Source organism: Mandrillus leucophaeus, unplaced genomic scaffold (genome assembly GCF_000951045.1).
Source record: "Mandrillus leucophaeus isolate KB7577 unplaced genomic scaffold, Mleu.le_1.0 Scaffold231, whole genome shotgun sequence".
In the NCBI taxonomy this organism is placed as follows: domain Eukaryota; kingdom Metazoa; phylum Chordata; class Mammalia; order Primates; family Cercopithecidae; genus Mandrillus; species Mandrillus leucophaeus.
In genome coordinates, this window is record NW_012102377.1 from 3,421,134 (window position 1) to 3,449,039 (window position 27,906).

Sequence of the window (27,906 nt, forward strand, 5' to 3'; positions counted from 1 at the left end):
TGTTATGCAATAGACCCATGTAGTCTGCAAGAAGCCAAGAAAATTTCTTCCCTTTCTTTATCAAGTGATACCACAAAAGTTTTGGGGGCATGTGTGTTAGCCTAGCAGGATGGGTACAGTTTATTAAGTGGTAATCAGTTCTAGGCTCCTTAGTTTGGTTAGTTTGAAAAGCCTTTACCATAAAGGTGAGTTAACTCCACATGCCCCTTCCAATATTATTTGGAGTACTAGGATAAATATATGGTTTAATGTCTAATGTTCCCTTTATTCTAGCCTTTTTTCCATTCCATCTATCACATAAGAGCATTTTCAAAAACCTCATCTAAAGAGCACACCCCATTAAAGATGCAGCAAAGACAGATGAAGTCATAGTTTCAATTATGTCCCTTATATTAATAAAAATAATTATAAATTAAAATACCTTATTAAGTATTGATATATAGTACCTCTATATTTAAAGAGCTTCTCTTGCTCCATTTGAAAAATTGGCCTAAAAAGACTTCCAAAAACTACAGAATAAAATATAAACCCCCATACAGGTCAGTTAATTTGGACAGAGAGTATACTTATAGTCATAAACTATACCTTAAATAAGCACTGTCCAATACAACTTTCTCTGACCACGGAAATGTTCTATATTTGTGCTAATATAGTATCCACTAGCCACATGTGGCTACTGAGCACTTGAAATGCAACTGAGAAACCAAATTTTAAATTTTATTTAATTTTAGTCAATTTAAATTTAAATTTAATTACCTACATGTGGCTACCATACCTGATAGCACTTCTCTAAACCTATTTGACAAATATGTTTAGGTAAAACAGTAAGGCAAGCTCAAGGCAAATTTTAATTACACCAAAAACTTCCAAAACACATATTCTACTAAGAGCCTGCCAAGTAGGACCACTCTGATATAGAAAGGCAAAACATTTGGGTCGTTTTTAATTACTTCTACCTTGAATACTTTTGCACAGCAGCAAACATGAGGGAAACAGACCCTGGTAGCAATGATATAAAGTGACCCTGGGGAGGGGAGGGGAGGGGAGGGAAGGCAAGGGAAGGCAAGGGAAGGCAAGGGAAGGCAAGGGAAGGCAAGGGAAGGCAAGGGAAGGGAGGAAAGAAAATGGCAAGGTATTCCAGTTTTCACTCAGAGATTCTCCCTTCTCTGGAAGAACAAAAAGCTTCATTTCCCAGGTATTTCTAGAGTACTATTTACATTGCCAATTGGTTTCTCTTGAATAAATTATACCAGCGGACAAAGAGAAAAGATTACAGCAAACTATGTTCTTAGGTGCCAGTTACACGGTGTATCCCTCTATTCCACAATGAGGAAAATAATACATCGTCATTATCCCAAAAGTCCTTATTAATACTAAAGCACTAAAGAGTGAACAAACAGTACAATGCCTTAAAAAATAGACATATGTTTGTTCAAAATGATGTTTTGATACATTTAATGAAAATGAAATATACTCTTTGTTTTTAAAAGTTCACCTGAAGGGAGGATGAATGGTTTTATTAAAAGAAAACCACAGTCCTATGAATATACCTGGCCATCTTTTCTGTCAACAAATAGTATTTATTATTAAGTTGAGGCTAAAGTCATTCCTTAAGTTTCAAATTAGGAGGAACTTCAAAAACCATTATTTACTCTTCCAGACATGCATTTACTCTTTTGGATACAACAATGATTAAGACAGACACCCAGTTTAAAGAAGAATCAATAGGTTCATGGAAAGTTGACTAAACTAACACTAATGGGAGGCCCAGGAAGGCATAGGTCCTTTTCTTCCTGGTCCTTTCATCCTTCCAACACATTACCAGGTGTGGCACTCTCATACCTTCAAATACTGGTTCTGCCAATGACTATGCAAGTTATTTACTTCACCAATTCTTTATAAACATATCTATAAAATTGGGACAGTAATACTTGTCTTATAATGTGAAATAAAACCTACGTAAAAAGCACTAGCGCAGTGCTGATATACAGTTTGCACTCAAAGTTGTATTCATTTCTGAGCTTCCTTCCTTTTCACTCCCTATTCATGTCCCAACATCACACTTCCAAAAAAAGGTATTATAATGAGGGGAAATTGTAAATACAGGAAAATTTCCTTCCTTCTAGTAACTGACAATCCTATTGGGGATTGTGTGTGTATGCATCATTTATTTTACTATAAATATTAGCCATTTATATTTTGTATTGTAACTATTATATGCCAACTTCTTATGGGGTCATAGATAAAGCAGCCAGAGAGACAAAGATAAGAAGTGAGAGGAAGAATCGGTTTACTTTTTTTCTTTTTCTTTTTATTTGTTTACTGTCAACCCACTCACACCAAAGAATCAGTTTTTTGTTGTTGTTTATTTGTTTGTTTGTTTGAGACAGAGTCTCACTCTGTTGCCCAGGCTGGAGTGCAGTGGAACAATCTTGGCTCACTGAAACCTCCGCCTCCCAGGTTCAAGCGATTTTCCTGCCTCAGCCTCCTCGAGTAGCTGGGATTACAGGTGCCCGCCAGCACACCTGGCTAATTTTTGTATTTTTGGTAGAGACAGGGTTTCACCATGTTGCCAGGCTGGTCTCGAACTCCTGACCTCAAGTAATCCATCTGCCTCGGCCTCCCAAAGTGCTGGGATTACAGGCATGAGTCACTGTGCCCAGACCCAAAGAATCAGTTTTAACAGGGTAAAAGCAAGTGTCAGAAGGGGTTAGAAGTGATAATTATTCCCATCTGTAAAGAAATGCCACTTTCTCTGCATGACCAAGTCCTGCCTATAAATCTCAAGACTTGGATTAGTCACTACCTGAATTTTAAAACTCTAGCCCAAAGGTCACCCCTTTCGATGAAAATCTAGCATACTCACTGCCTAAACTACACACATTTCACAGAGGTTTAACAACAAAACAAAAAAAAAGATTTGGCTGGGCGCGGTGGCTCACGCCTGTAATCCCAGCACTTTGAGAGGCCGAGGTGGGTGGATCGCCCGAGGTCAGGAGCTCGAAACTAGCCTGGCCAACATGGTCAAACTTCGTATCTACTGAAAATACAAAAAAAATTAACCAGGCATGGTAGCAAGTGCCTGTAATCCCAGTTACTCGGGAGGCTGAGGCAGAAGAATCACTTGATCCCGGGAGGCAGAGATTGCAGTGAGCCGAGATCGCACCACTGCACTCCAGCTTGGGCGACAGAGTGAGACTCTATCTCAAAAATAAACAAATAAAGTAAAATAAAAAAGAAAAATTTCATCTTCCTGGCCTGTGAACACAGAAATCAAACATTAGACTTATCTTAGGCAATTTAATTTTAGAATTATAATGCATAATTAAAAGAACAAATTAACATTTCCAAAGACATTTTGCAAGCCAAAGTGATTTTTTTTTTTTTTTTAAGGGATGGGGTCTTGCCCTGTCACCCAGGCTGGAGTATAGTGGCGTGATCACAGCTCACTGCAGCCTGGACTCCTGGGCTCAAGCAATCCTTCTGCCTCAGCCTCTGGAGTAGCTGGGACTACAGACTCATGCCAGCAAGCCCTGCTAATTTTTTTTAGGACAGGGTCTTGCTATGTTGCCGAAGCTAGTCTCAAATTCCTGGCCTGAAGCAATCCTCCTACCTCGACCTCCCAAGTAGTGGGATTACAGGTACAAGCCATAGCTCCCAACAAAAATGATTTATTTTATTCACACAAAACATTCTTAATGCATCATCAATAATATTAACCCAATTACATGCAGAAGACACTTCAAATAAAATTAATTAGGCAAGTTCTAGTTACAAGAAAGGATAGATTCCACTCCAAAATAACACACACATACCTGAGGGGTCATTTAATTTTAAGTAACCAAACATCTTCTTTCTCTTTTTTTCTAAAACACTATCACAACAAGAATTACAATAAAGTTTTAAATTTGAAAGTCATTATAGTAATAAATATTTAAATTCTGCTTGTACCTTAAAATGCTGCTATAGAAGAGATTTGCTCATAAAGTTGCTTGTTTAGACTGGACATGGAGGCTCACGCCTATAATCCCAGCACTTTGGGAGGCTGAGGTGGGTGGATCACCAGAGGTCAGGAGTTTGAGACCAGCCTGGTCAACATGATGAAACCCTGTCTCTACTAAAAATACAAAAATTAGCTGGGCATGGTGGCGGGTGCCTGTAATCCCAGCTACTCGAGAGGCTGAGGCAGAAGAATCACTTGAACCCAGGAAGCAGAGGTTTCAGTGAACTGAGATTGTGCCACTGCACTCCAGCCTGGGCAATGAGCGCAAAACTCCGTCTCAAAAAAAAAAAAAAGAAGGAAAGTTGCTTGTTTAGCAGCAATCAGACAGTGGTTCTGTAATTCCTTTAGGAATTACAGACTACTTTGAGAATCTGACAACAAAAATACCTGTGGGCATTTCCCATAAAAATAATTACATTTGAAAGTCTGCAGTAGAATCTAAGGCTTCATACCCCATCTCCCAAGCCTAGTCATATACAAGTTAAGAAGCCCTGTAATAGGAGACAGTGGGGAACTTACCAAGCTTTAAAAAAGTTCAAATTTAGGAATGATTCACATTAACTAACATTTTACTGATTCATAATTTGCTTTTATAGCTGACAATTTGAGAGTAGTGGTAGAGAACTTAAAAAGGACCTGAAGGAGTTGATAATAATAAGAGTAATTTTCAGAGGAAATGAAAGAATTACCTAGGTCATCTTTCAATGAAGACCATGTGGACTTAGTTTTTTTAAAAAAGGGGAGAGAGAAGTGGGGAAGAAAAGAACAAATCCATAAAAAGAAAACACATTCATTTTCTCACTCTTTCTTGATCAGGAGCATTCATGAGAGGAAGGTGAGGATACTGACTACAACACAAAATGGTTGGACTCCAAATATACCTCTGGTCCACTATAGACAGAACAGACACTCTGACCTTTAGGTTCACACAGGCCAAACACTCCTACTTTGCAAACGATTAGTTAATGTTTTACTTCAAGACTGCATTATTTCAGCAACTGATCACAACATGCAGTACAGGCAATACTGGCCTACCAGCCACTTCTGAATCTGTCCCCATTTCCGATCAAAGGAATGATGAGAGTGCTAGAAATGCAAAAGTTTCATAAACCAAATCGTTTCTAACATATTGCATTCTCCAAAAACCTTAATCATACACATTTTCCCTAAAGAGCAATGATAGCTGACTCAAAGTTACACATTCGAAATATAGAAAATTAGTAAGCTAAATATGTTCAATAATAAGAGATGGATGGTTCCCTGTAGTTAAGAGAATTGTAAATAGAAGTTACATTTAATAACTGTCTCATTCACTTATTTATTTATTTGTTTTTTTGGAGACAGGATCTCACTTAGTCGCCCAGGCTGGAGTGCAGTGGTGCCATCATAGCTCACTGTAACTTCAAACTCCCAGGCTCAAGTGATCCTCCACCTCAGCTCATTCACTTATTATTATATTTAGTATAATTTTAGGAGTAAAAAGACAACAGATTCCAGCACTTCCATTTCAAGTCGAGAACTGCATTCCATATTTGAAACTATACATGAGGTTAAAAGAAAATTAGCAACATGTCAATTTTAGTGTTTTTCTTGAGCTGTGACAACATAAAATATTTACATTGCTTTTTAACCTGCTCACAGAAAATTCACCACCAAAATCAAAAGAAAGTGTTTAATACTGTCCCACAGGCTTTTGGCCCTTCATACTACTACAACATCAAAAATATTTATTATGGGACTTTTCAGGACCAAGTCAATGCCAGAAAAGTAAAAGCATATTTATTTCATTTTAATCAGCCTAATTTCCATATGCCTATTCCTAAAATTTTTTTCTTGTTTTCCTTTCCTATAAAAGCATATTGGAAATTTGTAAATTACAGAAAAGTATAGAAAGAAAGTAAAACCAACAATAATTCCACCACAGACAAACCACAGTATTGATAATCACTTCTTTCTAGTAGTTTTTGATGCTATATATGGATACTGGATTTTGTAACATAAAATTGGGGTTCTACAAATTGTATTGTTTTGGTTTGCTTTTATCTCATATTCTTACATATTTTCCTCTATTATTAAATATGCTTTAAAATTGTAAGTCTGAATGACTTTACAAGGTTTTACCATATAGATACCATAATATAATTAATCCAAATTTTAGGACAATTAGAGCTATACTACACTTTATCATTGCTAAAGCTACCTTAGCTAATATAAGTAAAGCACTCATAATACTAATAACTTATAACAATGTACACAATAATAGCTTTATATGTGTTTATTGTTACTACTTAAAACAAATATCACATTTAATTTGCTGGCACAGAATGGCTTGATAAAACACATACATCAGTTTATACTATTCTCAGTGTTTCAAAGGAAACCAGATTCACATCAGAATAAACTAGCCAAGCACTGATTTTCAGGGAAACAAACATGAAATTAGGGTTATTCCCTCAAATTACCTCTTTTTGTTGCCGTTCCAGTTCTCTCATGCGTATATCTCTTGCTTCTGCCCGGGCAGCCCGTTTTGCTGCCAGCCTTGCCTCTGCCTGAAAAGTAATACAAAACTCAGCTTTATACAACACAAACAAAAACAACCTGTACACCAGATTTGAAAATAAAAAAAAAATGGGACATTACTGTGCAAAAGGGGTGGGGAGGACAAGATATTATCTATCAGCAAGTTTGATTGATTGCTTTAATTAACTCTTATAAACTCATTTTTTTCTCTAGTTCCTAAGTCTCTCCTCAAATCCGGGCCTTTACCTTTAACTTCTTGTTTGATTACACACTCAACACACTTCCACACAGTTTGTCATATGCCTCTCCAAACTTACTCTTTTTCCAGCATTTTTTCCCCATTGATTCAATCATATAAACTAGAAACTTCAGAGCCAACCTCTCTTTCACTTTGGACACTGCCAATAATCAGTCTCCAAGTACCGACAATTCTCCACCACTGAGTCTCTATCAAACCCATCTCAGCTTTCTTTATTCTCACTGTTCCTGCTCATTTCAGGAACTCTTCATCTCCCCATTCCCCAACTCTCTGTTTTAAAATTGAGACAGAATTCACATATCATCAGATTCACTATTTAAATGTATACAATTCCGATGCAGTGGCTCATCCCTGTAATCCCAGCACTTTGGGAGGCCAAGGCAGGAGGATCACAAGAGGCCAAGAGTTTGAGACCAGCTTAGGCAACATGATGAAACCTGTCTCCACTAAAAATAAAAAAAATAGCCAGGCGTGGTGGCGCACACTTGTAACCCTAGCTACTCGGGTGGCTGAGACAGGAAAATTACTTGAACCTGGAAGGTGGAGGCTGCAGAGAGCTGAGATCACGCTACTGCACTGCAGCCTGGATGACAGAGTGAGGCCCTGTCTCAAAAATAAATAAATAAATGTATACAATTCTGTGGTTTTTAGTATACTCACAAGGATGTGCAATTATCATGACTAATTCCAGAACATTCTCATACCCCAAAATGAAACCTGGTACCCATTAGTAGGCACTCCCCATTAACCCTTCCTCTCAGCTCCTGGCAACCACTAATCTACTTTCTGTATCTATGCATTCACTTATTCTGGACATTTCATATAAATGGAATCATACCATAGGAATTCTTCATCTCTTGTTTGCACTACTGCAATTACCTCCAAATCCATCTACCTACTTCCAGAATCTGCCTTATAATTTATCTTCTATATGGTTATATGATGGACAAATCAGCCTTTCAAAACGTATTATTTCTGATCACGTCATTCCACTGCACAAAATCCTCCACCAGCTCCTTATTACTTATGGTTAAAGCAAAAACTCCACAGAATAGCACAAAGGGAAGAACAGAAAGAAGAAAGGCAAAAATGAAATAAGGCTCCTCACAGTCAGGTCCCCACCTTATTTCCAAGTCCAGTAGTCCCCCCCCTTATCTGTGGTTTCAGTTACCCATGGTTAACCAAGGTGCAAAAATATTAAGTGGAAAATTCCAGAAATAAACAATTCATAAGTTTTAAACTGTACGCCATTCGGAGTAGTGTGATAAAAGCTCTCAGGACGTCAATCATCCCTTTGTTGAGCATATCCATCCTGTCTATGCTACCCACTTGTTAGCTGTCTCAGTTATCAAATCACAGTGATTGTGTTCGAGTAATCCTCATTTTATTTAATAATGGTCCTGAAGAGCAAGAGTGATTCTGACAATTCAGGTATGCCAAAGAGAAGCCATAAAGTGCTTCCTTTAAGTGAAAAGGTGAACATTCTAACCTTAATAGAAAAAAGAATCATCCACTGAGGTTGCTAAGATCTATGGTAAGAACAAATCTTCTATCCATGAAATCGTGAAGAAGGAAAAAGAAATTTGCGCTAGATTTGCTGCCGCACCTCAAACTGCAAAAGTTACAGCCACAGTTCATGATAGTTAAGATGGAAAAGGCATTACATTTGTAGGTGGAAAACATGAACAGAAACGTGTTCCGATTGATAGCAATCAACTTTGCTACTATCCACAGCTTCAGGTATCTGCTAGAGGGCTTGGAATGTATCTCCCATGGATGGGGGTGGTGGAGACTACTCTACTTGCTCCACGTGTACTGGATGCATCCCATCTCTCTCCATTCCTGGACTCTATTGTGTTCTGTTATGCCTCTCTTCACAAACTGTTTGGCAGGAGCTGTTCTCCCTTCTCTTATTCAGTAAAATATTACCTTCTATGAAGATTCCTCCCAGTCCCTCTTTCATAAAGTAAGGCTCTATACCCATGTCTCTATTGTGGCTTTATTATGTTGTATTAAAATTCCATGCTTCTCTCACCCCACAACTTTTACGCCTTAATGTCTGCTAAAAAAACAAATGAATTGCAGGGCATAGGTCACAATATCAAGGAAATGAGATAAGGAAGTAGCTTAATGTGCCACGTGAAACTTAGAAATCTACTGTCTGGTTTCTATATGGTAGTGGAATGGTTTCCTCTGTCCTTGGTCACATCTTAATTCTGATTCAGACTATTCTCTTGGATAATAGTTGTTGTCTTCCCATTTTGTTATGTTTGTGCCCAAGTCTCATAAGAATAAACTCAGCCAATGTTTAAAAGGATCTACTACATGTAAGCAATTATGCTAGGTCCTGAAAATACAGAGTAAGATATGCTCTGCCCTAAAGCAACTCACAAAGTTGAAGGATACAGAAACACAATGCTTATGGGAAGGAAGCATGTAGGAGGGAGAAATTAGTTTCGCCTGGCAAAGTCATAGCAGGCTTCTAAGAAGCAGAGAGAGTTAAATAGTTAACTGCTACTCAACTATTCCAAGTTTGGCAATTTCCCAGTCTGTGTAACTGGTCTTTCAATAGAAAAACCCCTGCAAAGTAAATTGTAATCTACCAGCCGTAAGCTGTAACCACTAACAATCTAGAGCAATTAGTTTTCTCCCATGAATTTTACACTGGCCTCCATCTTTTCAAAACCTATGCTCTGCTTCAAGTTATCTGCCTTCTTCTCCCCTCTATCAGTAGGCACTACTTTCTGATTAGAGTTTTTTTTTTTTTTTTTTAAATAGGAAAACACTTCAAGGCTTTTATGCTTCAGTAGATAGCAAATATATTTTAAAATCACAAAGCATCAAAACTTTCAAACCTTTTTAAGAAAGCCCTATCAGTGTGCAGGAATTTTCATTTACATGTATATTAGCTTTGTACCCGAAGCTTCCTTTAGAAATTTAATTCAAGAATGCCAATTTTATCCTTCTAAGATTTGTCTGTGGCCAATTCTGTACAATCTATACTAAAATGAGACTTCCTTCACAAAACCCAACTTAGAGATAATTAAAATATATTCTTTAATAAGACATTTTTAACTACAAAAAGGAAAGGAACAGAAAGAACATGGGCTTCAGAGACACACAAACACCCTTCCCTTTGTTACTTAGCCAACTCAGTGTTACCTCCCTTGGAGCCTGTGTTGAAGAGAGGCCACTAAAACTACATGCTTTAAAAGAAATAAACAGGATTTAAAACTACTTTATCTGGTTCTTTCTATACTTGTTACTAGATGCTTGAAGGAACATGGATTAGCAGGAGTAGCAAGGAGCCAACACTGATTCCAACCTAGTAGACAAAATATTATGATATATTTTAAAATTATTTTTGAATAAACAATTATGGGTACATAAAACACACTTCTAGGTAGTTAACACCAGCATTTTCACCTCAGAATACAATCACATGAAAGAGCTGCTACAGAATCATTTTAATATACACCTCATACATACAAAACAAATGGGATACAACAATAAAGGACAACCAAGATTTAACTAAATTCACAGTAAAGGCTGGGCGTGGTGGCTCACCCCTGTAATCCCAGCACTTTGGGGGGCCAAGGCGGGCGGATCAGTGGAGGCCAGGAGTTCAAGACCAGCCTGGTCAACATGGCGAAACCCTATCTCTACTAAAAACGGAAAAAATTAGCTGGGCGTGGTGGTGCACACCTGTAATCCCAGCTACTCGGGAGGCTGAGGCACAAGAATCACTTGAACCCGGGAGGCAGAGGTTACAGTGAGCCGAGATTGCACTACTGCACTCCAGCCTGGGCAACAAAGTGAAACTGTCTCAACAAACAAACAAACAAACAAAACAAAATAAAGTTGGCTAAAACACAGAATTACCATTTGATCCAATAATTCCACTTATGGATATATATACAAAAGAACTGGAAAGCAGAGACAACATATATTTATATACCAGTGTTCATAGCAGCATTATTCACAATAGTCGAAATGTAGAAACAACCCAAATATCTATCAATAGATGAATGGATAGACAAATTATGGCATATACATACTTTGGATTATTCAGCCTTAAAAAGAAAATTTTGATACATGCTACATGGATGAATCTTGAAGACATTATACTAAATGAAATAAGACAGACACAAAGGGACAAATATTGTATACTTCCACTTAATGAGAAACCTAAAGTAGTCATATTCATACAGACAGAAAGCAGAATAGTGGTTGCCACGGACTGAGCGTAGGGGGAAATGGGACTTACTATTTAATGAGTACAGAGTTCCAGTACTGGATGATGACAGAGTTCTTAAGGATAGTGGTGATGGTTGCATGACAATGCAAATGAATGTAATGCCACTAAACTATATACTTCAATATAGTTACCATGATAAATTTCATGTTACATATATTTTACCAAAATAGGTTGGCTAATTTAAAAGTCAGAATAAGATATAAATTAGAAGTATTCAGAAGCCTAAATTATTTAAATACTTTTAGAGTCTTTAGGCTGATATGACCCCAACTGTTATAATAAAGTTAATATAGAAATTCAGAAACTGAAAATTCAGGTTCAGAAGTTACCTGAAGTCAGGTAGGTCATAGGACCAGGTTTCTAAAAGTGATTCTGATTATTACGCTTCCAAATACGAGGCATATTAAGATTGATTATAAAGGATAAATCCTATTGCATATTTATAGAAATTTATTCTTCCTATAGTAAAAACGATAACACACACAAAAATATTTAGATACACTTACATTCATTTCTCACTACATGCTTGAGTCAAATGGAAACATAGAATGACAGCGAAAATCGAGGCCGGGCATGGTGGCTCACGCCTGTAATCCCAGCACTTTGGGAGGCCGTGGCGGGCGGATCACAAGGTCAAGAGTTCAAGACCAGCCTGGCCAATACGGTGAAACCCCATCTCTACTAAAAATACAAAAATTAGCCAGGCATGGTGGCGCGTGCCTGTAGTCCCAGCTACTCGGGAGGCTGAGGCAGAAGAATCACTTGAACCTGGGAGACAAAGGTTGCAGTGAGCCGAGATGGCACCACTGCATTCCAGCCTGGGCAGCAGAGCAAGACTCTGTTTAAAAAAAAAAAAAAAAAAGTGAAAATCATGGGCTTTGATCACTCCCAGAACAAATGCATTAGGTTGTATTTAAACTCACAGAACTTTTAAATGTGTAGAATATTCACTTTATCACTCAATGAATAATTAGGAATCATATAAAGGGCACTAAGAAAGAACTTCTCGGCCTGACGGTGGCCTGTCCCAGTTCGAGCCAGTACCTCACTGCAGCTCACAAGAATTTGTGGATTTGGGGGTGGAACTCCATCAGGAAGAGCACAAAAAACTGCTCTTCAGTCGTTGCAGAGCTACAGCTACAGTTAGCCAGACACGAAGTTGTCGTGAGAGTCGTCTCCACAATACCAACAGCTTGTGTCTGGCAGAGCCGGTGTGAGACGAGACAATGCTGTCCCACCTCCAGCGTAACCAAGAGTTTTGTCCAGATCTTTAAGCACATACCAAGAGTGAGGAGCCAGAAGACAAGCACATACCATGGCACTAAGACAGATTAATAAGGAACTTAGTGCTTTGGCCCATGATCCTCCAGCACAATGTTCTGCAGGTTCAGTTGGGGATGATACTGCAGATACTTGCCAATGAAACCATTGGCAAGCCACAATTATGGGACCTAATGACAGCCCATATCAAAGCAGTGTATTCTTTTTGACAATTCATTTTCCTACAGACTACCCCTTCAAACCACCTAAGGTTGCATGTACAACAAGGATTTATCATCCAAATATTAACAGCAATGGCAGCATTTGTCTTGATATTCTAAGATCACAGTGGTTGCCTGCTTTAAAATTATTTCTAAAGTTATTTTATCTATTTGTTCACTGCTATGTGATCCAAATCCAGATGACCCCCTAGTGCCAGAGAGTGCATGGATCCATAAAATGGACAGACATAAAAGTACAATAGAGTATCTCAGGAATGGACTCAGAAGAATGCCATATGATGCTACCTTAAAGTCAGAATAATCTGCATTATAACTGGAATAAACTTTAAATTGCTGTTTTAAAAAAAAAGGCTCTGTGCGCGGTGGCTCAAACCTGTAATCCCAGCACTTTGGGATTACACTTGAGTCCTAGGCGGGTTGATCACTAGGTCAGGAGTTCAAGACCAGCCTGGACAACATGGTGAAACCCCGTCTCTACTAAAAATACACAAATTAGCTGGGCATGGTGGTATGAGCCTGTAATCCCAGCTACTTGCGAGGCTGAGGCAGGAGAATCACTTGACCCAGGAGTGGAGGCTGCAGTGAGCCGAGATTATGCCACTGCACTCCAGCCTGGACAGAGCAAGACTCAGTCTAAAAAAAAAAAAAAAAAACAGAACTTCCAGGAAAAGAGAACTAAACATGTACTATGGTTTATGTATTTCTACATTAGATACTTCCTCTACCAGCAGAATTTTGTATTATGTTATTTTGGAATTTGAGAAAAGTAGATGAGATACAATAAAAACACAAATAAATTTAAAATGAGCAAAGGATTTAAATAGACATTTCTCCAAAGAAGATGTAAAAATGACCAATAAGTACATAAAAAGATGCTCAACATCACTAGTCATTAAAGAAATGTAAATTAAAACCATATTGAGATACTCGATATCCACTAGGATGGCTATAACAAAAAACGTTTTTCAACTAAAAATAACCAAAATTGGCAAGCATGTGGAGAAATCAGAATGCTCATATAGGAGAAATCAGAATGCTCATATATTACAGGGGTAAATGTAAAATGGCACAATTGCTTTGTAAATTGCTGAGGCAGTTCCTCAAAAGTTAAATACAGTGATACCATCCATCCACCTCTAAATATGTACCTAAGAGAAAAGGGAACATATATCCACACAAAAACCTGTAAATGAATGTTCATAGCAGCATTATTCATAATAGTCGAAAAGTAGAAATAACCCAAATATCCATCAACTGATGAAGGAACAAACAAGCGAGATTATCCATACAATGGAATATTATTCAGCCTTAAAAAGAAATGGAGCACTGAAACAGGGTACAACATGAATGAACCTTGAAAACATTTTGCGAAGACAAAGAAGCCAGACACAACGGTCACATATTGCATGATTCTTTGTGTATGAAATGTCCAGAATAGGCAAAAACGTAAAGACAGAAAGTAGATTACTGGTTGTCAGGGGTTGGGGAAGGGGAAGATGAGGAGTGACTGCTAAGTGGTATGAGGTTTCTTTTTGCGCTGATGAAATATTATGTAATTAGGTAGGTGATAGTTGCGCATCTTTGTAAATATATTTTAAAAAACAATATTTTTAAATGGTGAATGGTTTTGATGGCATGTGAATTATATCTCAATTTAAATTTTTTAAATAGATGAGACTGAATGCATCAAAAATGCCTCAGCTAAATAAATACTAAAATACATAAAATTCTAATATATAAAATTTAATATATAAAATGGGATAAAGGGGAGTTTATAACCTATTAATAACAAGTTTGGAAAATGCTAAGTTAAACTTTTTTTAAAATCACAGTCCTTAATAATATGCTTTATGAATTTCAAAGAAGAGGATAGAATATATAGTATTTCTCAGACTTGACCACATTACTAAATAAACCCTAAATGATACTTCAAGGGTCATGCTCCAAGAAACACAGTTTGGGAAATGATGATTAAATAATACATCAGGATCCAATTACAACTGTACTAAATCTTACCTTTGCTCTTGATATTTATAAAATTAAACTAAATTATCTGAATAACCACCTCACAACAGAAAACCCAAACTATCCAGATAATATATCTACCATGGTTTGACCACTTACTTAGCAAGGATAAATCCTTATTTTCTTTCTTTTTTTGCGGGGTTAGGGGCGGGGGGCAGGGACAGGCTCTCACTCTGGCACCCAAGCTAGAGTTCAGTGGCGTGATCTCGGCTCACTGCAGCCTTGACCTCCCAGGCTCAAGTGATCTTCCCATCTCAGCCTCCTGAGTAGCTGAGGCTATAGGCATGCGCCACCCAAACAATTTTTGGTTTTGTTTTTGTAGAGACAAGGTTTCACCGTGTTGCCCAGGCTGGTCTTGAACTCCTGGACTCAAGCAATCTGCCTGCCTCAGCCTCCCAAAGTGGTGGGACTACAGGTGTGAGTCACCATACCTGGCCTTATTTTCTTTTATTCCACAAAATAACCCCTTGAAGTACAGAAGGGTTAAGTAACTTGCCTTCCCCTAACAAGCAAATATTGGAGCTAAGATCTACATCCTAAGAATCTTACTTCAGTTCACACTCTTAACCGCATTGCCTCCAACTTACATATTTATAGTCCAAGTATAATTGCATATCCTTAGACAAATCATAAAAGCTTACCTTGGATAATTATCCTAGGATTTTCAACTTAGCACAGATTATCTCTTTTCTATGAAATAATACTATTCTAGTTCTCTGAATAGAGAAATAGATATGTAGACAATCTTCTCCTTTTACTATACACGGTATCTACTAACCAAATGTAGATATCTCCTTTTACTGTACACAGCCTTTACTCTCATTTTTTACTCCACAGTTTCAACTACCAGCCAATGAGAAAGACTCAAATCTAGCATCTCAAGCTCTGACTTCTCTACCAAAATAAAAACTTACATTTCTAACATCTGTCTTGTCAGCACCAAAACCAGAGTGAATAAAATCAATCTCATCTTCCCCCAGCCAACAGGCTTTGCTTCCTTATTTTCCAGTCTCCAGAAATGGAACCTTGCCACTCTTGTTCAAACCCAAGGTCTGAGGACCTCCTATTTCTTTAACAAATCTTCCTTTACAACATCCCTTGAATCCATCCTCTCCATCTACTCCAACAGACTCCCTCCACTTTCAAACAGGCTCCTAGTACTTTCACTTACAATACATCAAGTTTTCTAATTCTAACAAGTTTCTCCATCTCAACTCTATCCCCATCCTTACTATTCCATTGTGGAATTAATTTACCTGAAACAAGGAACAAGTGAGGTAAAAATGTCTCAAAGTAAAATGTGATTAGTTATATTCTGTGATGCCCAATACCCAAAGCACTCTTAAACTTTCTGATATTTAAATGTGGATTTTGTTACTGCTTCAGTTAAATAAACAGAGGGGAACAGGCTAAAATTAACTTGTTGTGGCTCATGGTGGCATTCCAAATCAGAGACTCCTGTGAGGCCAATCAATCATATTCTAAATTTTCCATCCATCCAATGGGTCTACAAGTAGGAGGAATCTACTCAATGGGCTAGGCAGTGCTGTTTCCCTAAAATATAATCCATAAATTGAATTTCACTTGAGACTACTATCTGGGAGGAGGAGAAGGGTATGTATATTTAAGTACTGTATCTAATGAACCACAAATAAGTGTATTTCTTCAGGATGTATGTACTCTAAGTAGTAGTTCCCCCCATCCAAGGGAGGTAAGTTCCAAGCCCCCACATAGATGCCTGAAACTGCAAATGGTACCAAACCCTATCCCACTGACATCAATCAGAACATGTTTCTGTTCATGTCTTCCACTCAGAAATCTAGTCTTTTCCATCATAATATACTTATCACACACACTGGCTATAACTTCTGCGGTTTGAGATGTAGTAGGAAAACTAGCACAGATTTTTCTTTTCTTTCTTCACTATTTCATGAATAGAAGATGCGTTCTTACCAATAGACCTTAGCAACCTCAGCACACAATTTTTTTTCATTACTAAGTTGAGAACTTCCATCTTTTCACTTAAAGGAAGAATTTTATGGCTTCTCTTTGGCATATCAAAATTGCCAGAATCACTCTTCCTCTTTGGGGTCATTATTAAATAAACTAAAGGTTACTCAAACACAAACAACGTGATACCATGACAGTCAACCTGATAACAGAGCCGGCTCCCGTGAGACTATCTAGCAGGTAGCGTACACTGTGTACATACACTAGACAAAGGGATGATTCATGTCCTGTACAGGATGATGCGAGATTTCATCATGCTACTCAGAACAGCACACAATTTAAACAAAAATAAACAAACTATTTCTGAAATTTTCTATTTAATATTTTCAAACTATGGTCAAACGTAAGTAACTGAAGCCTCAGAAAGCAAAATCACATGAAGAAGAGACTACTGCACAATGAATCATACAAGGTTTTTAAAAACAAAATGGGTACCAATCAATGTGTAGCCTATTTAAAAAACAACAACAAAAACAGGAAGGTATTTCCAAGATATATAATGTAAATGATCTGATTTATCAATGGAAAAAGTTTCTCTGCAAGACCTTATCAGTTCAGCACTTCTTTCATTATTCCAGTTCTGATACTTTTAGTATTTCCCCTCCTGTGCCAATGTTTTCATGACAGAAGGCATTTTAAGGTCTTTAGAAGGCATTCCCTCCACACCCTCCAAAGCCACTAACAGACTTCCCAGTCTTCCCTTCTTTCTTACTTTCCCTGTGGTTCTACTGGAAGAGCTGTCTCTTCTGTTGTTGAAAGTCAAACCCTCCCAAGCCCCATCACACACACTCACACCCATACACGCCCTCCATTTTATAATGTCCTTCCCTGGACTTTGTCCCAATCATCTGATCTCTCTTCTGGGTCTTTGCTCTCTACTTCTATTGGTTCACTCTCTTCATCATAACTAGGTTCAAAGTCTCTCTGATCTTTAAAAGGCAAGCAAAAAATCTCACCCGGGTCCAATTCTACCCTATCTTCTCTTTACAGCTAAGCTTTCTCACACCTCCCTTCTCACTTCTCACTCTCTTCAAATGACTGCAATCTGGCTTCTGCTCACATCGCCTTATTGAAATTGCTCATCACAAAAGTCACTAATGACCTCTAACTACCAAACCCAGTAGAATTTTTCTATTCTTATCTCATCTGTCTTTTCTGGACTTCTGCTATCACTAAACACACATTCTTTCTTAAAACTCTCATCTCAGCTTTCTCCAATACTAGTGTCTCCTGGTTTTCCTCTTTATTCTCTCCTCTCTCTCCTTCAGAATCCTTCATAAGCTAGCATCCTAAATGTTAATATAACCAAAGCTTTCAAGCTTCAGCTCTTGCTCATTTCATTCTATATTCTCTTCTGGGTCATACTGTTAGTCTGATCCAACTGGCTATTAAAAATTGAGGCTGTGTTCACTATGGCAGCACATATACTAAAATTAGAAAGCTACAGAGATTAGTATGGCCTCTGTGCAAGGATGACATACAAATTTGTAAAGCATCTTTATTTATTTATTTTTTTATTCAGGCCGGACACAGTGGCTCATGCCTGTAGTCCTGGCACTTTGAGAGGTGGGCAGATCACTTGAGCTCAGGAGTTCAAGGCCAGCCTGGGCAACATGTAAAACCCCATCTCTACTAAAAACAAAAATTAGCCAGGCATGGTAGCGCAAGATCTTGCCACAGTGCTCTAACCTGGGCGACAGAGTGACACTCCGTATCCAAAAAAAAAAATTGAGGCTCTCCCACTAGAACCTCAGACTCAATACAACCCTAATTTAATTTATAATCGTTCCCTTAACCTTCCTCTTCTTTTTTATATTCCCCATCAACTACCCCATCACCCAAAATATGACACAAAGACTCATCATAAGGGTCCTTCCTCTTTTCTATTCTCCCTCCATATTCAGTTGCTAAGTCTCAACTACTTTGCTCCCATCAAGATTCTCTTTACTATTTCTTCCATCCAGACCTTCCTCTGTATTCCCATTGTCACTGTCTTATTTCATGTTCTCATCATCTTTCACTAAGATAACTACAACAGCTTCATGACCAGCCTGGGCAACAAAGCAAAACCCCATCTCTACAAAAAACACAAAAATTAGCTGGGTGTCGTGGTGCATGCCTGTAGTCCCAGAACCCAGGAAGCGGAGGTTGCAGTGAGCTAAGATTGTACCACTGCACTATAGCCTGGGCAACAGAGCGAGACCCTGCTTCAAAAAATAAATCAAAAACTATAACAGCTTCCTAACTGTTTTCTGCCTTCTACCTTCCACCACTCACTCTCCACTGGGTGGCTAAAGCAATTATACTGTAATTCAAATCTGAAAAAGGATTTACCCTTTAATGGCTCCCCACAGCTTTGAAAATCAAAAGTAAATTCCTCAGCACACAAATCCTTTCATGATTGGTCCCTATTTCCTCTCTAACATCACCTCCTCCCATTCCCTAGCCCCTCTCCAGTTATACTGAACTACTTACTATTCTGGCAGTTTTCCACCATAGTGCTACCTGCTTTACACCCCTGTGTCTATAGAGCTCTTAGAAGGCAATATACAAAAACCCATTAAACAAGGTTTATGGTGATACATATTAAAATGTTTTTTTGAAACCAGACAAACATTTATTTCTCATTTGATTTCATTAGTTCAAATGTTTAAAAACTGGAATAAATCCACCTGTCTTTTTTCTGGGCTCTTCCTCCAATGTGTGTTAACCTGGCCAAGTATGGCACATGCTGCTGCTGAATCCTGGTCCTCCAAGACCTAAGAGGCTCACCCCCAGGCAGGGCGCGGAGTCAAAGCAAATAAGAAGGTGGTCACAGGTACAGTCTCAGTAGCATCAGACATTGTTTGGGCTGATTCCTGAGGTATCTCTCCTGTCCCTCAGGGCAGCCAGGGTCTGGCACTCTAAGAAGTAGCTACTGGCTCATGATCATATGACCACTGCAGGAACACCAACCCCAGCAGGTCCCAGCTCCAGCCAGTTTCCTCTGAGTGGCATGTGAGAATGGGCTTCCTGCCTTTCTGTTTGTTTGTTTTTATTTTTATCATCCAGATCTAGTTTCAAAGAGCTCCAAAATGTCCTTGCCACATGTGGACTTGAAAGCAAGAGATGACTTTTCAGAGCCATATTCTTGTTGCATTTGGACAAAACGAATAATGTCTTTCATAGTTTCTTTGTATTTCTCTTCAATAGGTGGCTGACCCAACATTTTTCCTTTTTTTTTTTTTTTTTTGGAGACAGGGTCTCACTCTGTTGCCCAGGGCACGATCATGGCTCATCACAGCCTCGATCTCCCTGGGCTCAGGTAATCCTCCCACCTCAGCCTCCTGAGTAGCTGGAACTACAGGCACATGTCACCATGCCTGGCTAATGTTTGTATTTTTTGTAGAGACAGGGTTTCACCATATTGCCCCAGCTGGTCTCAACTCCTGGGCTCACATAATCTGCCCACCACCTCGGCCTCCCAAAGTGCTAGGATTACAAGTGTGAGCCACCACCCTCGGCCAACCCAACATCTTTGCCCTATACAATGAAAATACAAAATACAAAATGAGAATACAAAAAATAAAGCATTACATTGTAAAAAATTAATTTAATTGGTCCAAAATATACTTAAATTAAATAAAATATGCATTTCAATAAAAATGTCTACAGTGAAAGACTTTATGCATTCTGGGAAACTTCACGACATCTAGATAGGGCCAACATGCACAGAGGACACTAAGGGCATTTGCATCCAATCACAATTTGTAGCAGGTTTCTTATTCCAATCTGCAATTTACACTGAACACATCATGAGCATCACTTCAGCAGAAAACCAATTTTGTCTGGGAAAAGAATAAGAAAGCTCCAGCCTCAATTTTGGGTCCATTACAACTTCTCAAGAACATCACCAACAGCCTAAACAATATGAGTTCAAAAAAGTAAACATGTTAAGATGATATAGTTTAGATGTCTCTTCCAAATATCATGTTGAGATGTAATCCCCAGTTTTGGAGGTAAGGCCTGGTGGGAGGTATTTGGGTCATGGGAGTGGATCCCTCACAGCGTGGTGTGTCCACACAACAGTTAAGTTCTCATGAGATCTGGCTGTCCCCCTTGCGCTCTCATTTCTGCTCTCACCACATGACATGCCTGCTCCTGCTTCACCTTCCACCATAAGTAAAAGCTCCCTGAGGCCTCCCCAGAAGCCAAGTAAATGCCAGTGCCATGCTTGCACAGCCTGCAGAACGATAATTTATAAAAAAAGATAAGCTCTTTTTTTTATAAATTACTCAGTCTTGTCTATTAGCAATGAAAGAACAGCCTAAAACATAAGGTAAGCAGATAATTCTTTAGAAACCCAATACGTTTTCTTGCTGTCTTTATGTTGAATTCTCCATCTACAATGGGCAGTCATGAGGATGGTCTTCTTCAGGACAACATGGTCACAGGACTGGGACAATGCAGGGGGACTGAGAGGGAGAGTCAGGGGACAGGGGAGAGGAGGCGCTGCCTCTTGCTGCTTTTTCACGCTAGAGACAAACTATAACACACAATCCACGGGCCTGCAATCTTCTCCTTTTATCATCTGGCATTAACACTTGATGTAGTCATCTACTTTATTCAAGAAGTCCTCCTTGTCCCACAAATGATGTTCTGCAGCTTCAACATTCAGTGGATCGTCAAAATTCAGAAGATTAGTAAACAAATAATTTAATCTCCAAACAACATCCTTCAATGTTCTCGTGGGAGCCCAGCCAGTGCTGTCAATCGAATGTCCTCAGTAGACTTTAGATGTATTTCCCCCATCTCTGTGATGTTGGGGTACCAGATCCTGGTCAGGCATTTGACTTTGGAAGGCACCATGTTACAAGCATCAGGAAGTCCAGTTTCGAGCTGAAATTTTCCACCCTGGTAGTAACCCTTGTCTGGGGTTACAGTCAGCAGAAAGCAATGAAGCTTTTTAGATCAGGAAATACACTTGACATGTACAAGGTAAATAAGCTCAAGCTCTGCAACCTCTTTAACAATCAACTTGTCTCTCACAGAACCCTCTGAGTGGGGCCAGATACTATGGCTGACATCCCAGACCCTTTGAGACTGTCATCGCACTTCAGTTTGCTTACAGGTGTCAGCATTACTCCTGCCTTTACCCTGGGCACCCCAAGACATGTGAGGCAGGCCTGACACCCAACACCATGCCTGGCCTGGGCAGTGGTGGCAAGACACAGCCCCTCATAGCTACATTGGCTCCAGGTGGCAGGACCAGAAGTCATTAGAACTTTTAAAACATGAACAGGAAGGACACATTTTTATTTTATCACACTGATTCCTTAATAGGAGGAAGGAGGGGGATAGGCCTGGGGAACGAAACAAAGGACCTTAAACTTGGTTTATATCTCTTTCTCCCTTCCTTTCTTCGTAACATTTTAAAGAAAAGATCTGAAACAACTGTGACAACATGTTAACATTTGATAATGCTGGGTGTTGGACTCATGGATACTTATATTATTGCCAAAATCTTAATGTTTTTCAAAAACAAGCCAGGCATGGTAGTGGTGCCTGTAATCCCAGCTACTCAGGAGGCAAGGTGGGAGAATCACTTGAGCCTAGGAATTCGAGTCTGGCTTGGGCAACCTAGCAAGACCTCATGTCAAAAACAAAACAAAACAAAACAAAATACTACAGTAGTACATGAAAACACACTCAAATGACTTTAAAAGAAGAAAATCCTCTAGCTTTAAAACTTTTGTATCACAGTGTTGATGGTGCTAAAACTGCTATTTTACAGGAGGCAAATTTACAACTCATAATTTGACAGAAATGCACCAAACTGAGCCAACAAGGTCTGGAATTGCCAGCCGCACATACATCCATAATATAAAACCTATGCAAATGGCATGGACAAAAGAGAGATAATGTACAATTTAGGCCTTTAAAGACTATGCTTTAATTTCAAGAAATTTGAAATATAAAATTTGAGAAAGTAAAACATTCAAAGAAAATGACTAACTCAGGTAGCAAAGACTCAGAGTTCACTGTGTTTAATTTTGTTTACTCTTCCATGACACTCATGCCAAAAAAACACTGAAAGACAAATTAAGAGACATAATATTTACTGTGTTGCCATGGTTTCCAAATTAACAAAAATTATTGCTCTATTTCCTAGCAACTTCCCTTTAGTACAAAAATTTTTAATTAAATCTTACAGCATGATTATGTTTAACCACTTTAAGTTTTTGGTAGTTGAGGACAAATATTTAAATTTTTCTGAGCATGAACACCAACATGTAGTAAACTATAGAAATTATAACTCATCTTTTTCTGATGTCAAACAACTATATCTTCCATTTACTCAGAGACTTTTTGACAGCAAAAATATTCTTTTGGAATGAGAGACGACTTTATACAACCCAATAAACAGTATATAAAAAGTAAAACTTTGGATCTGCAATGACATATTTAACCAAAAATACTAATTTGGGGACTAACAAAAATACTTGTGATGGGGGAAAAAAAGGTGTTGCTAGTAATGTCTTCAAATTTAGGTTAATGATATTGTGCCATCTGAATATTTTTCTCCAAATCCCTATAAGTCACAGGAATGGCAAAGATTATGACAAGGAAAGTTATACCAATACTTTTCAGTCACACTAAGACAAAACTAAGTTTTAAGGCTCAATAATCCTCCCTTAATTCCAGTACGAGGAACAAATCAAGGGACAGTGAGATGCTGAGAGTAACACTGGCTATCACAAAAAGTGTACAGGACCAGGCTCTAGAAGTAGGGAAAAAGTACAAGCAAAGTGTAACCCCAATCACATCCCTTACCCTCCTCTTTTGCTTTAGTTCCAGTGTGTAAATGGAGAAAACACTGAGTCTGCACTCAAAGAAAACTGGCTGAGGGCCTGTAATCCCAGCACTTTGGGAAGCCAAGGCAGAAGGATCTTTTGAGCTCAGGAGTTTGAGACCAGCCTGGGCAAAACAGCAAGACTCTGTCTCTATTGTTATTATTAATAATAGTAACAAATAAACAAATAGAATTGGCTGAATTCATGCACTAACACCACCTGAAGGAATCCTAAATGACTAAAGCCACAACTTAGATTTGCTCTTTCAAAGAATCTGTCTAATAAAAACAATAGGCACAAAGGAGGATAATTACTTTTTAACTGGGTAGAAATGGACAGAAAAACATTCACTTTTTATAATTTAAAAAAAACTCATATTTCATAATATTCTTTCTTTTTTAAGAGACAGGGTCTTGCTATGTTGCTGAGGCTAGTCTCAAACTCTTGCGCTCAAGCGATCGTCACACCTCAGCCTCCCAAGTAGCTGGGACTAACAGGTATGCACCACTGCATCCGGTCATTTCATAATCTTCTATGAATTTTTGTGTACCACCACTGAAAACATGAGTATTTTAAATAAGAGTAATTCTGCCTCCTGTGGAGTTTCTTTTCAGACAAATCCAATTTACACAGAATAATCCAAACCAAACACATGGGATAGTATCACTGAACTGCACACTTTAAAAAAAGAAATCCAGGCTGGGTGCAGTGGCTCACGCCTGTAATTCCAGCACTTTGGGTGGCCAAGGTGGGGGGATCACCTAAGGTCAGGAGTTCAAGAACAGCCTGGCCAACATGGTGAAACCCCATCTCTACCAAAAATACAAAAATTAGCTGGGTGTGGTGGCGCACACCTGTGATCCCAGCTTTTCGGGAGACTGAGGCAGAAGAATCACTTGAACCTGAGAGGAAGAGGCTGCACTGAGCTGAGATCACGCTACTGCACTCTAACCTGGGTGACAGAGCAAGACTCTGCTTCAAAAAAAAAAAAAAAAATCCAAATGTTCTAGCAGACACAAATGTGAAACAGCCATAGAGCTTCCTTTCTTACCTCTTACAAGTAAATTTACACGCCATATTTTTTATTTTTAGAGGTGGGGGTCTCACTCTGTTGCCCAAGCAGGAGTGCAGTGGCAGGATCACAGCTCACTGAAGCCTTGGACTCCTGGGCTCAGGCAATCCTCCTACCTCAGCCTGCTGAGTACCTGGGACTACAGGCACATGTCACCACACTCAGTTAAACCAATTATGTTTATGTGTAAATTCTGCTCAACACAAAAATCTCTGGATACTCTTTACTAGACTCCAATTCTTATGATCTTTTCCTGAATGAGCTCAGGAGTTCAAGACCAGCCTGGGCAACATAGCAAGACCCTGTCTCTATTAAAAATAATAATTATTACATAATTATTAATCATAGTAAGAGATTAAATGTATAGACTCTGGAGCCAACCTTCACGAGTTTGAATCCAAGCTCTGCTATTTCTTACCTATGTAACCTTGGGGAAGTCACTTATGACTTCCTCTTCAGGATCCTATCCTCTAATCTAGAAAAGATAATCAGTTTCTATGTCTGACATTCATTCTCTAGATTTAAGAGAACTATGCATAAGAACATCAATTTTCTTTGGGTTCCGGACTTTGGAAGAAATCACAGAATTTTAGACCCAGAAAAAAAATCTCAGATCATCAGGGACAAAAATCAGAAACATTTTTGTGGCTGGGCATGGTGGCTCATGCCTGTAGGCCGATGCCGGCGATCACCTGAGGTCAGAAGTTCAAGACCAGCCAGGCCAACATGGTGAAACCCTGTCTCTACTAAAACTACAAAAATTAGTTGGGTGTGGTGGCACACGCCTGTAATCCCAGCTACTTGGGAAGATGAGGCACAAAAATCACTTGAACCTGGGAGACGGAGGTTGCAGTGAGCCGAGATGGCGCCACTGCACTCCAGCCTGGGCGACAGAGTGAGACTCTCTCTCTCTCAAAAAAAAAAAAAAAGAACATTCTTGTGACTTTCACTTGAAGAAGTATGCATAAAATGTGTTTTCTTCGTAATTTCAGCTCTAAAACAAGAAAAGCAATAATACTCCAGGCTTCCGTGATGCCTTAAAAAGACTTTGCAAACCCTTCAAGAGGCTTCAATTTCTTCTCAAAAGGAAACTCACCATTAACACTCACCAAACTGACTATGGTAAGGCAGCATAACTAGCTTTCACTCTACCCTCATCATTCTCCTTTTGAGAGGCTAGGTAACTAAGGGTCCCCAATTTGATACACCAGGTATGTGCTTTCAGACAATTTCATTGAAAGTCAACTCTGAAATGGCATTTTTCACAAGCCCATGAAAATATCAAAGCCAAACACACACAAAAGGTAAGCATTCAGATTGGTCTTCTGAAACCCTAGGGAAAATGATCCCTTCCGAGATTTGCTCTTTTGAGTTCTTCCTACAGCTATAACAGCTTGAGCTCCCAGAGCTAAACAGCAACATGCCTATTACAGACAGACAGGACTTATAAATCTACTCACATTCCTGCCTTCACAGAATAGTCTTCAAACATTTCAATATCTTTTAAAAATGCACTTAGAGGAGGCCAAGGCAGGTGATCACTTGAGATCAGGAGTTCGAGACCAGCCTGAACAACATGGTGGAACCCTGTGTCTACTAAAAATACAAAAATGAGTTGTGCATGGTGGCACATGCCTGTAATCCAAGCTATTCGGGACGCTGAGGCAGGAGAATCACTTGAACTCAGGAGGCAGAGATTGCAGTGAGCAGAGATGGCACCACTGCACTCCAGCCTGGGCAACAGAATGACACTCCGTTTCAAAAAAACCCCACCACACTCAGAGGCCGGGCGCGGTGGCTCATGCCTGTAATTCCAGCACTCTGGGAGGTGGAGGCAGGCAGATCACTTGAGGTCAGGAGTTTGAGACCAGCCTGGCCAACAAGCCAAAATCCTACCTCTACTAAAAGTAAAAAATTAGCTGGGCATGGTGGTGCTCACATGTAGTCCCAGCTACACAGGAGGCTGAGGCAGGAGAATCACTTGAACCCAGGAGGCGGAGGTTGCAGTGAGCCAAGATCATGCCACTGCACTCCAGTCTGGGCGACAGAGACCCTGTCTCAAAAAAATAACAACAATAAAATTAAACATAAAAATGCACTCAGGTTTTTCAAGATGAAAAGCATTCTGGGCTGGGCACAGTGGCTCATGCCTGTAATTCCAGCACTTTGGAAGGCTGAGGTGGGCGGATCACGAGGTCAGGAGATCGAGACTATCCTGGCCAACACGGTGAAACCCTGTCTCTACTAACAGTACAAAAAATTAGCTGGGTGTGGTGGCGGGCACCTGTAGTCCCAGCTACTCTGGATGCTGAGGCAGGAGAATGGCGTGAACCCGGGAGGCGGAGTTTGCAGTGAGCCAAGATCGCGTCACTACACTCCAGACTGGGTGACAGAGCGAGACTCCATCTCAAAAAAAAAAAAAAAAAAAAAGAAAAAAAGAAAAGCATTCTGGAGATGGATGGTGGTGATGGCTGCACAACAAGGTAAAAGTACTTAATGCAACAGAAGTATACACTTAATGGTTAAAATGGTAAAATTTCTATTATGCTTATTTTACTAAGATTATTAAAATGCATTCAGTTCCATATTTTAGCACACAAATTATTCAGTTTATAAACCATATTTATGCTTTTTGCTTCTTTTCCTCTTTATTCAGATTACCTGCTTTTTGGCCAATTGAGAAGCATGGAAACCTGAGCAAATCCTAAGCAGCAAGAGAAAAAGAGGCTATTTTTCTTTATTGATGGCATTCCCTGTTCAATTCAAAAAGCAATCTGAAATTAGGAAAACATAAACTAAACTCTTAAGATTTAACAACAACAACAACAAAAAAGATTAGGCAGTTTGTCATTTTTGTTGTTGTGGGGATTTTGTTAGTTTTTGTTTGCTTCCAACTTAAGGCAATGTTTTTGCTGAAAAGGACAATCCTACTAAAGAAAATGAGGACTAGGAACCATATGTGAATGTCAACCATCCAGTGTATGAATAAACAGTGTATGGGTGAATCGCTATGAAAACTTGAAAGGAAAAAGAAAGACAAGGAACATATGAAAGAACTATTAAAACAGCTAAATGGCCGGGCGCGGTGGCTCACGCCTGTAATCCCAGCACTTTGGGAGGCCAAGGGAAGTGGACCACCTGAGGTTGGGAGTTCGATACCAGCCTGACCAACATGGAGAAACCCTGTCTCTACTAAAAATACAAAATTAGCCAGGTGTGGTGGCACATGCTCGTAATCCCAGATACTCAGGAGGCTGGTGCAGGACAATCGCTTGAACCTGGGAGGCGGTGGTTATGGTGAGCCAAGATCACACCACTGGCCGGGCGCTGTGGCTCAAGCCTGTAATCCCAGCACTTTGGGAGGCCGAGACGGGCGGATCACGAGGTCAGGAGATCGAGACCATCCTAGCTAACACGGTGAAAC

The 27,906-nt window shown here is 39.2% G+C and overlaps 1 protein-coding gene and 2 pseudogenes across 5 annotated transcripts in view; 1 reads left to right on the forward strand and 2 right to left on the reverse strand.

Annotated features, from left to right (window-relative positions):
• The window catches only part of LRRFIP2 (leucine rich repeat (in FLII) interacting protein 2), a 142,757-nt gene that overhangs the window by 69,843 nt on the left and 45,008 nt on the right, over window positions 1–27,906 (reverse strand). For 3 of the 4 annotated variants that reach the window (XM_011981929.1, XM_011981930.1, XM_011981928.1), the window contains exon 4: window positions 6,466–6,552. In XM_011981929.1, the coding sequence (XP_011837319.1) occupies window positions 6,466–6,552 (87 nt within the window). Of the gene's footprint in view, window positions 1–5,038; window positions 5,090–6,465; window positions 6,553–27,906 lie in introns of all 4 variants that reach the window. The other variant, XM_011981926.1, reaches the window with a different exon arrangement.
• LOC105541064 lies at window positions 12,356–12,821 on the forward strand (annotated as a pseudogene).
• Window positions 20,143–21,697, reverse strand: LOC105541063 (annotated as a pseudogene). The gene is made up of 2 exons (XR_001006291.1): window positions 21,576–21,697; window positions 20,143–21,482 (listed from the first exon to the last, which is right to left on the reverse strand). The product of XR_001006291.1 is annotated as an NEDD8-conjugating enzyme UBE2F-like (transcript).